The sequence below is a fragment of the Sinocyclocheilus grahami genome, unplaced genomic scaffold (genome assembly GCF_001515645.1).
Source record: "Sinocyclocheilus grahami isolate Dianchi unplaced genomic scaffold, SAMN03320097.WGS_v1.1 scaffold1153.1, whole genome shotgun sequence".
NCBI classification, from domain to species: Eukaryota; Metazoa; Chordata; class Actinopteri; order Cypriniformes; family Cyprinidae; genus Sinocyclocheilus; species Sinocyclocheilus grahami.
In genome coordinates, this window is record NW_015506332.1 from 253497 (window position 1) to 264726 (window position 11230).

An 11230-nucleotide genomic window follows, 5' to 3' on the forward strand; every position below is an offset into this window, starting at 1 on the left:
GATACGATAATGCTTAAAGTGCCACATGCTCAGATGAAACAGTTTTACTCAGCTGTTACTGAGTCAGTTCTGTGAACTTCTATAACTATCTTGTGTCATATATATATGGTTATTTGTATGTATGTATGTATCAAGAGCTCCTGTAAAACCACAACAAATTCCTTGTGTTTGCGCACACTTAAGTGGTGAATAAAGCTAATTCTGATTCTGTTTTCTAATATAACTAGCATACATGTTTCACTTTTTGTGAGAAGAAAGCACCCCTACAACAACTTCTGAAAGTGAACGGTAGTGTTTTACTCTAGTATTACATAAACATGTCATTTTAACATTAGTGTAATAATTTTAACATGAGTTTAGGAACTGAATAATAAAAAGGAAAAATACCACACTGCTTAGTATTTACTCTATGAATTCAATATGCACTGATTCTTATTTAAGCTACAAAAGTTATTTAGGTAAGAGCAGTGAGTGATTTTCTCTCTGTCTTTTGTTCATGGCCCCAAATATTGCAAGCCAGCGATATGCATATTGCGATATGTACATTTGCGATATTTTGATAATTTCGATATATTGCACAGCCCTACTGCAGTATTTGAAAACTGATACTTTTGAATGTTAGCGTCACATATATACATCTTCATGTGTATGGGTTTTCTAACGCAGTTGGTTTGTCTGATAGCTCACACGATACAGCATTGCACTTGTAACACAATAGAGCATTCATTTTTGATGACACTCGAAAAACAAAAGTTCATTGCTAAAGAAGCTGGTTGTTCACAGAGTGCTGTATCCAAGCATATTCATAGAAAGTTGAGTGGAAGGAAAAAGTGTGGTAGGATAAGGTGCACCAGCAAAAGGGATAACCTTGGGCCTTGAGAGGATTGTCAGGCAAAATCCATTCACAAATTTGGGGGAGCTTCACAAGGAGTGGACTGAGGCTGGCGTCAGTGCATCAAGAGCCACTACGCACAGACAAGATTGACCTTTTTCATGATATTAAATTTTTTTTAGATGTACCTGTGTATATATATATATATATATATATATACTCCCTTAACTATTGCTTTTTATTTGTTTCCCAGTTTATGATAAAAAAAATAATAATAATTGAAAATATCTTACATATTTGAAAATTGTGTTGAACAAAGTGGGGGCCTTCAGATCAACAAGTCTGAGAACCACTGCTTTAAATGCTTGTTTCATAGATGAGGTTCCATCTCTATTGACCTATCGGTAAGCCCCTCCCCTCGAATGCAGATGAGCCAATGGCAGTCGAGTATCAGTTGCACAGGGAGTGGAACTCGGACATCTTTAGGTTTAAGCGCCATAGAGAAACATTGGGAGATCTGAAGCTCGCATCAGTTTAATGGTGTTTATGCTACAAAAATGGAAAAATGGTGTGCCTGGGGTACTTGTAACACTAATTCCAGTTATCCTGAGAGGATAGGCAATGTAATTTATTTTATTCCATTTCCTAAATCCAACCAAAACAGATCAAAATGTCCCTAAGCATTCAACCCCAATCACAATGAAGACGAAAACATTAATTTTCTGGTTGTCATACTCTCATTAATTTACACTTTTCATCTGCTCAAGCAGAACGTTAATGTCATCTTGTGCTTCAGCAATATATCTCTGGCTAAAACTAGCTAATGTTAGCGTTAAAGTTAGTGAGTCCATGCTAACGTACAAACCTAAATAGCGAACTATTCTCGCATCATGTACTGTGCAGTGAAAGTCAAAAACACAGAAACGGAGGTCTATATTAGAGTGCCTCTATATTAATCTGGTTAAAAGTAAATTAATTTAATCTGCGGTATATTAACGGTGTTGATCCGGGATGTTGTCATTGTGATCGTGACGACCGTAACATAATTCTCCCGTTTGCATTGTGATCTGTATTTTTACATATTTATTTTAATATCCCTCCATGGCATATTTAAGTCCCATTTGAAGGTCCATCTGTGTCCCAAATTTATCAGAAACACCTCAGAAGAAGATTTTCACTGACAGCTGTCATTGTAAGACAGTGAGCAACTCCGTTTGTTTGTCCGAGTGAGCAACAATAACTAAGGGGGGCGGGGCTTACCGATAGTTCAATTCAACCGCTAAGCTTGTATATTTGAGTCGATTAATGAATTTATGTATCTGTATTTGCACAAGGGGACAGTTGGTTCCACCTGAGGGCTTATACAGGCCCGAAAATGCATCCTTTGCTGAAGAAAACAATCATGTCAACAATCTTCGCCATCTGTTCCATGGCATGACAAAATCTAAAAGTAGAAATCCAATTCGACTATAAACTGTATCCAAAATGTAGAGAAATAATAATTTGTCTCAGAGTGTCATCTGTCCGGCAAGATTGAGATCCATAAGTCATCCGAGACGGGCCGTGAGGGCATTCGTTGTTGATCTGTTTTAAGATTCAGAATAGCTGTGTGTGCCGCAGTGCTTGGGCAGAGCATTAGCTCTGGTGTTACTGAGTGGGTTTGCTTGGCCGCCTGGGCCATTGAACTTTGGAAGCTAATTCGAGATGAGCCCTTCAAGCTGAGACAACATGAGTCCTGACAGTTCAATAAAAAGCTCTGTGCAGTGGCGAAAAAGCGTCATACAGAAGGCAAAGGTTACAGGAGCCAGTAATATCTTTTTTGCTTATCTCATTCAAAAGGTGGTCACGAGTATCTATTGTAACATGGCTTATTCGCCTAGAGGCGAAGCTTTTACTTCTGGATAGGGACGCCAGAACAGATGGGTACATGCATGGCTGTGAGAGGGACATTATATGCTACACGCATGGAAATTACTTGTATTATCATGTTTGCTGCAGGTTCTATATAGAGGCTGGTAATAAAACTCATATGACAAGCGAGATGTATCTTTTGACATTTTTGCACACATTTGGATGGTAGAGATATTTGTGTGTGTTTGTTTGTGTTTGTAATGAACGTCTACATTATTTTGAATATTATATGTGAGTGTTGAATGATGAGACCCTGTGGGGCTTTGTGTTTGGGAGCAGGAAGCTGTAAACTGTCTGTCCCAGCTGATCTCTATTCTCAAGGCTCTGATACACACTACAGTTCCCATTCCATTCCACTGCTTAGCCAGAATCCTCACTGCACACATTTCCAACACAGCAAACACATTTAGACATGAATAACCACGCATAGAAAGTAGAAGCCTTAGTTAGATGAGTCACATACTTTGATTCCGGTACAGTCAAGTGCAGTCAATGCCTGAATAATACATAAAATGTACTGTATAGTAAAAGCAAATCTTCTGCCTTTGATGTGATGATGTGAGTATATTTTTTAAATGTTAAAATGCTTTCTCCTATCCAAGGTTTATTGTAAACCATAAATATTATGAAATGGATAGTTCCGGTCCTGGATACTGATTGGTAAATACAGAATTCCAGCAGTGCTATGAAATACACATAGTAATTGCTTTGATGTAAATGTTACAAAATAACATTTTACATCGGAATGCACCCGTTTTAAAATTCTGGTCAATACAGATACAGTAAGCCGATGATTAATTTAAACAAATAAATAAATTAATAAAATAAAATAAAAATGTAATTACGTAAATTTAAAAAATCTTTTATTTTACATATGATAACCAATAATTTGACAGTATTAAAAATGTATTACCATTTTGTTTGCATAAATTATTACTAAAAAGAGAAGTCAATCATTTCAACAAATACAACAATTAACAGTGTTATAAAATTATTACTATGTTTCTAAGATTAACTTAAGGTGAGCTTTAACAGCAAAACAAATACATGAAAACAAATAACACTAAGAGAAATAAGCATGCTGTATTTAAAAAAAAAATCCAATATCAGTCAATACTAATAAATCTGTAATTATTGTATATATTGTATATAAATCTTATAATATATTGTGCATCCCTAATTTAATTTTTTTAATTAAACCTTTCCCTGTGACTATAATATTGCTTGGTTTCTTGTACATTATTGCCTAAATTTAGCAGAGTTGGAATGCTGTATTTGTCAATAAGCATTCAGGACTGGAACTCCCCAATTTAGACCAGTATTTTAAGTGTGAAAACATTCTGTTTGTGTTCGTGAAGCTAGCTGTCATATTAAATTAAATCATCAGTTTGTGCTTCAAGCTGTAGGCAGTATGTTCGTCTTTAACCATGTATTGCCGGCCTTCACATGATACCATCAACACAGATAAAAGTGCATCTGCCTAACTGTGTGATGGCAGTCTGGATGGTGGAGGGTTACAGGGGGTGCTTTTTGGATTAAACACAGCTGGCGGGTGTGTTGAACTGGAGGCGTCTCAATGGGTGGCACTATCCTGACCTCGCCCCTGCCACTTCTCTGGAACCACGCAAGGTGCCAGGGCAGATTAGTGACTCCGTGGAACTCTGACTGCCGGCTGGCACGTAAAAAGTACTTTCAGCTGGCCCCTGCTGGCTAGTGACACCCACAGTCCTTAACTGCTTTTGACTTCAAATTATCCATCCAAGTTTATTAGAAGCCCCAGGTGCAAGTGGGTCAAGACTGAGCTCACATCAACAGAAGTGGCACAGCAGGAACACATTTACGAGATTGTAGAGTGCACTGAGAACCAGACAGGACATGCTTAACACTGCTGCTTTTGTTGTGTGTCACCAGCACCTATTGATAGCAACAGTAGTGAGTTTAATTGGGATTACTAGTATTGATATTACTATTAAAGGAATAGTTTAACCAAAAATTAAAATTCTGTAATTACAGCTCTTCTGTAATGAGCTGCTCAGTTCCATACAATAAAAATGAACAGTTATGCATACTTTAAAGCCCCATAAAAGTGGTTAATATGACTATACAACGCTTTTAAAGAGACATACACCACAGTCTTCATTAAAGGTTTTGTGTGATGAGCAAACTGAAATTTAAAGGTGTAATTTCCTCTAGCAATGCCAAATAGCATTGCAAAAATAATGACTGTTTCAAACAGGTTTCTCAAACACTCCCCCTGTCTGCCAGTGGTTGCACAAACACATAGTACCACCTGAACTTACACCACTGGTTGAGCCAGCGTTGCGGTGTCTGGCTGGTTGGGATGCAAACAGAGCAATATATTGATACTGCCACATAGTAATTTACTTATAGTTCAATAATGGCAACTCTCAATATAGATTTAACAGCAATTTATTGATAACAATAGTAGGATTGATCTTGGCAGACTAGATCTGCTATGCTGTTGCTGCTGAAGGTGAGGGAGAACCTCATGGTAGAACTAGACAGGTGGTGCTGGGGAGGTGGAGGGCTAAAAAAATTATCTTGGCATGCAGTACTGAGCTGGACCAGGTTGGGATGGGAATAAGGTTGTGTAGATAGGAAAGAGAGATTGATTGGCTGTGCTGCTGGTTTGGAAGAACCAATCAGTTACTCGTAAGTGTTTCCTGGCTCACCTATTTTGCAGTACTGATCTTTGTACTACATATTAAGATAGGAGAAAGCATTTTAGCATTAAAATAATCATAATAAAACTAAGAAAAATCTTAATCTAATCTTAATTAATCTCAATAAAAGACATTTTTCAACTATCAAAACCTTACTAACAAGATTACCTGATTCTTCACATCTAGATTTAGGCCAAGGAAATGTTTCATTTAAACAAGAAAAGCGCTCTCTGTACCTCCCCCTCACTGCTGTTATCCTCTCTGCACTTTCATCATATGTCAGTTTTTCAGTAGTATGATTCATCGTTTTTTTCCCACTGAATAGCAGTCCCTTTAAAAAAGAAATGAAGTGGGCAAGCAGAGTTTTCCCGCAGATTCTCCTAAAGGCTACTGGGGAGAGTGGGCCATCTCCTCTGATCAATTCTCCATATTGATGGTATGGATAAGAGGGGTAGCTGTCTAGCAAGCATACATATTTTATTACGCTGATATCCCCACTATGGTGAATCTCTAGTCTTGGATAGACTGCAGCTCCCGACCTCCATTTGAGGGAGATTACGTTCTACAGTGTCAGCTGCCTAAGACCCCGGGATAAATCATAGTTGGTACCCCAAAGCAAAGCTTTGCCTTTCTATTACAGTAAATAATTTATTATTAAAGACTGTGTGAAATGTGTTGGCAGACTGGAAGGAATAGCAGGAAAAAAACATGAAGGTTTAAAAATGTATGTGTGTTGGGGTGTTAGTTTAGGAAACATGTTTTAAGTTAAAAGACCTCTTTTGCTATTAAAAATACTTTTGAATGCATTATTGTTATATTTTACTTGATGCTTTTGAGAGTAAATCAGAATGACACTTTAACCCTTTCTAGGGCTAATTGATTGGAAAGAAAAATAATAAACTACGCCTTTCAATTGAATGTGTTAAATTAGTACAATTATTATATAAAAATAATGTGATGCATGTGGTAAAAAAAAATATTGCTTTTAACTCCCTACCCGTGCAGTGCTACAGGTTACTTGGCATTGCAAACCACATTTATAAAATGATTGTGGAGCCGTTCACATAGGATGCATTCTTGGTTTAAAAACAGCTGAACGTAGTGCAATGCAGTGGTCTCAAAACACATTTATAACACAGCATCTTAAAAGTGTGTTGCTCATTGTGTGAGATGCTGAAAAAATGCCCTACGCCCTTTCAGTCTCCACAGGAGTCCACATTTTGGTGATGCAATGCTGTGTAGACTATTAGGTAGCAGTCTGTTGTGGAGCCAGCATCAATTTGGGGGGCTTTTCTTGGCAAATATTGATATATGTGGTTAATTTTGATTTATTCAAATAAAAAGTTTAATTTACAGCCCCACTTCAAGTCGACATCCACTTGCAGTTGCTCGTGAAGAGCTTTTGTATTGTGCAGCCTCTCCAGAGAATGCAGTGAAAGCAATCAAATCTCTCTTTGCTTTCCTCAACAGGTGTCCATGAACTGTGACTATGTGTTTGTGAATGGAAAAGAGACGCGTGGCTCCATGAACGCTCGGGTGATTTTCAGCTATGATCACCTGAGTGCCCCACTTGAGCTCACAGTCTGGGTGCCCAAACTACCCCTTAAAGTGGAGCTCTCAGACAACAAACTGAGCTTCATCAAGGGCTGGAGGGTGCCCATCTTACCCGACCGCAGGTAAGACACGTCGATGATCTGAGTGTACAATAATACTTGCATTCTGACTGCTTTTTATGCATATTGATTTTCCTGGTAGTGCTTCTAATGCATGTTTTCTTTTATTGTGTTGCTTGTTTATTTCAGGCTTCTTAATACTTATCGGTGTTATGAGGGTGATAAAACGGTGTTATAGTTTAATTAGTGGAGTTGTTAAAAGCTTTAAAGCTGGGTCACTAAGGGCTGTGTTAGTTACAATGTGGCTGTAGAGCTGATGCCACATGAGACCAGGATGTCATTCTTCATACAGCCCATTTACTGTGATTTTGACTAATTGAAGCAGCGGTGTTGTCACACCATGCACAGCAGAATATCAGCACAGGCATTTTTCATGAGGAACCTCTCCAGAATTTATCATGATGGAAAATATTCTGGTAACTCACTAGTATCATTATTGCTCCCTAACAGAGGTCTTTCTTTTTGATGTAAATTTCTAATTAAATTCATTCAAATGGGCCATTAAAATGAAAATATGATCTGATTCGGTTGTGCTAATCCAATTTGGGAGCAAATCGTCAATCTACATCTAGCCTTCATGTAGGGCTGGCGGTGTGACGCATGTAAGCAACATTGGAACATTTAAAAATATCAAAACAAATAAAAAATTATCTTGATATGCATTAATATAGAATTTATGTGCGTATATAAAACTATGTAGGAAACTGAAAAAAATAGAATATATCATGGTATGAATCATTTATTATCATTAACTGTACATTTGTGTGTGTGTGTGTGTGTGTGTGTGTGTGTGTGTGTAGCTGCTAGGATGCATTTAGCTCACTTAATTAAATATAGATAGTGCATTAAAGTTCACTGCTATCACGCCATTGTATGCAAAGTCTATCAGTGCTGTTATACTTTTAGTGTTTTTTTCCTGTTTCATATGGACAACACACACACAACACAAGTGTGTCATTACATTTGCATTTGACCTCAATTTGAGTGCCTTTGATTTAGCTTCCTTCCAGAACCCAAGATCTCCAAGGCTTTGTTCACACGTACATTCTCAGTGTGATCAGTTCAAAATCCGATTTGTTTTCCAGTTCCAATCTTTATCCAAATCAAATCTGCTGAATTTATCTGGTTACTTTAGTAATGGCTTAAGAGTCAGCACAGCACCAAAAGACATAAGACAGTAGCTGTCACTATGTAAGGAAAGAGAAAATGACAAAAACATTTTGTCTCTGCTCATATTCATCCTGACATCTTGTCACAGTGCTGAGCTATGTTGCATAAGAACCAACCAGGGTACAGTACCAGCTGATCCTGATTAAGCTCATGATTTCTTTCAGTTCCTTTTTAAATAGAATAATTTTAGAAAAAAAAATTTAAGGAAATAATGTGTGTAATCGCTACAAGCTTATAAATTTGTGTGGATGACACTAATAGCAGAATATAATAGTAGTCTGTTTTTCACCTGCAAAATTATTTGTTTTTAAGAGACCCTAATAAAATTAAGGTTGACATGAAACTGATATTGTTTCCTATATACGGTATACACACTCACCCTCAAGTCATCCTAGGTATATACACCACTCTGTCGTGAACGTGCATACGACAGCTAGAGGAAGCTAGAGATTAAGGTTTGTAAAGGTTTCAATATGGATATTTTTCTTACACAAACGCATCACTTCGATTCAGAAGACCTTTATTAACCCCCCAGAGCCATGTGGAGTACTTTTTATGATGGATGGATGCACTTTTTTGGGCTTCAAAATCTCAACCACCATTCAAGGTGGGAAACTGCATGAGGCAACACAAGCATCAAAGGCATTTCTGAACTGTTTACACATTTATGCATATTCTGTGAGTAAAACCACTAATTTATTCACTTATTCATTGTGAATTTCACATGTGAGCATTTAAAGTATGACATTAAAGTATCACATCCCAAATGTTTTGTGTGTGTGTTTCTTTTTTTGTTTTGTTTTTTAAACTGATCATATTTTCATACATTTGATTATGATCAAACAACTAACCAGATGTGAATAGACCACAGAATCCACTGCCTGTTTGAACAATAGCTTATTCTTATTTCCTTTCTCTCTTCCTTTCTTCCCTCCTCTGTTCTGTCCATTTCATTCCACTACACTGCCCAAAGGTGAGTCGTGTCAGTGGGCAGGTTTCTCGCATTGGCCTTCCATACAGATTGATCGATGTAGCTCACTAAACTGGTGAAACGTTTATGTGACTGCAAAACTGGACACAGATTTTTATTGGATGACTGGGTTCCCGTGCATGAAATCTCCAGATCTCATGACATCCTAATGAGTTCAAGCAAAGCTCCACTCATGAGGTGTGTTCTTCTGCTCTGAAACTCATATTAACCTGTATGAGGAGAAAAGAGAGTACAACTGTCCTCAAGAACACAGAGAGCTTCTGTCTGCCAGGTTCAGCACTCTTCAACTGATGCAAGAGCCTCTTGTTTTTCACCTCATGGCAACAGGAGCCTTTAACTCAGAAGAGAGCAAAGTGCTGATCAGCAATTGCTTTCTACTATCATAAGTCTTCTACTTCTGCGTTTGTGTGCCTGTCTTTTTGTTGTTGTTGTTGTTGTTGTTGTTGTTGTTGCTGAGAAGTAGCAGTGTGTCTCCTTACATGATAACACAATGCTTTACATTCAGCTCAATTTAGGCTAATCGATGGGCAGGACATGCTTTGTCAGTCACAGGCAGACAGCTGTCTCTACATCTCCAGTTATCTGATTAATTAGTTATGTGTGTGAAATGGTTGAAGTGGCATTCAGCTTTCAAGATCCAGTCAGCCCTTATCCTGCTTCCTCTCACTTACTGCACATGGTGTCAAGCTGCTGAGGGAGCAAATTAGATATATTGAATGTGATGGTATGTATGATCCATGCAAGAGTCACTGATGCAAAATATTTCCTTAAACAGGTTTCCAGATGATGCACCTTTTGATGCTGATAGTTCTAACAAACTTTGTGGGGGAATTCACAAAAAAATTGAGTGTTGTTTATTTGCACGCACTGCCAATTATTTTAACACCTAATGCACTTGTAAAATGCAAATTAATTGGGTAATGTCACAAACATGCCAAAAAAAAACTGTGTTAAACGCAATTGCAATCTTGGAAACTGGGACAGTACACATTATGGCATCATCCACCAAACAGAATGTTCGCTGATCTGTGCAGTGTGACTGAATATATGACTTATATATGCACTTGTGCATTATTTGAATATCACTGGATGAATAACTGTTGCTATAGACAGGGGTGCACATATTTTATTTAGCCTAGATCTCAAAAGAGCACCTTGAGATTTGGTTTGGTCCTCACACTGCACATAGTGTGACCCATTAAATATAACTATAAAAAATTATAATAGAGATAATAATATTATTGCACTTTATTAATTTTTTTTAATAAATTAAACAAAATAATAAAGTGTGATAATACTATTGTGTTTTAAAATAAAAAGGGAGTATTAAATACAAAAACAATTATTTTATAGTAAACTTAAAAAATAAAATGCTAATATATATATATAATTTATATATAATATATAAAAGCTTTGTTGCTGGGAAGTAAATATATGCGCTGCCATCTTTAGCGCTGCAGAGTGAAGAGCGTCAGCAAAGAACGAATGAAATGTCAAAGTTTTGCTTTGTGCTTTGAAAACGTTAGCGGATAGCCTAGATTTATGCTTTCAGTTCGAATAGAAATCTTATATAGTATTACGGCTTGTCGATCTAAAATGGTAATTGTGCATTAACAGCTGTCAATCATGTCGGTACGCAAATGAGCAGTCTGAACTTATTTACTCCGCACAATTTTTATTTTGGTCGCGCATGCACACCTGCATACCACTTATGTGCACCCCTGGCTATAGATCTATGTACACCAATGCACACCAATACTCAATTAAAAACAAACAAAAAAGTTCATTTATAGCTAGCTTAGAAACTTTTTTTTTTGTTTCAGTGTGTCATGTTTTGATTTATTTATTTTGTTTGTTCTGTGTTTTTTGTGTGTTGTGTTGTGCTGTTTTGTTTTGTTTTGTTTTGTTTTGTTTTGTTTTGTTTTGTTTTGCTTTGCTTTGCTTTGCTTTGCTTTGCTTTGCTTTGCTT

General features: G+C 37.1%; 1 protein-coding gene across 1 annotated transcript in view; it reads left to right on the forward strand.

The window, feature by feature from the left end:
• tmem132e (transmembrane protein 132E) overlaps window positions 1-11230 on the forward strand; it is a 114439-nt gene that overhangs the window by 71192 nt on the left and 32017 nt on the right. The window contains exon 6 of the mRNA XM_016253068.1: window positions 6898-7103. Coding sequence (XP_016108554.1) covers window positions 6898-7103 — 206 coding nt within the window. The remainder of the gene's footprint in view (window positions 1-6897; window positions 7104-11230) is intronic.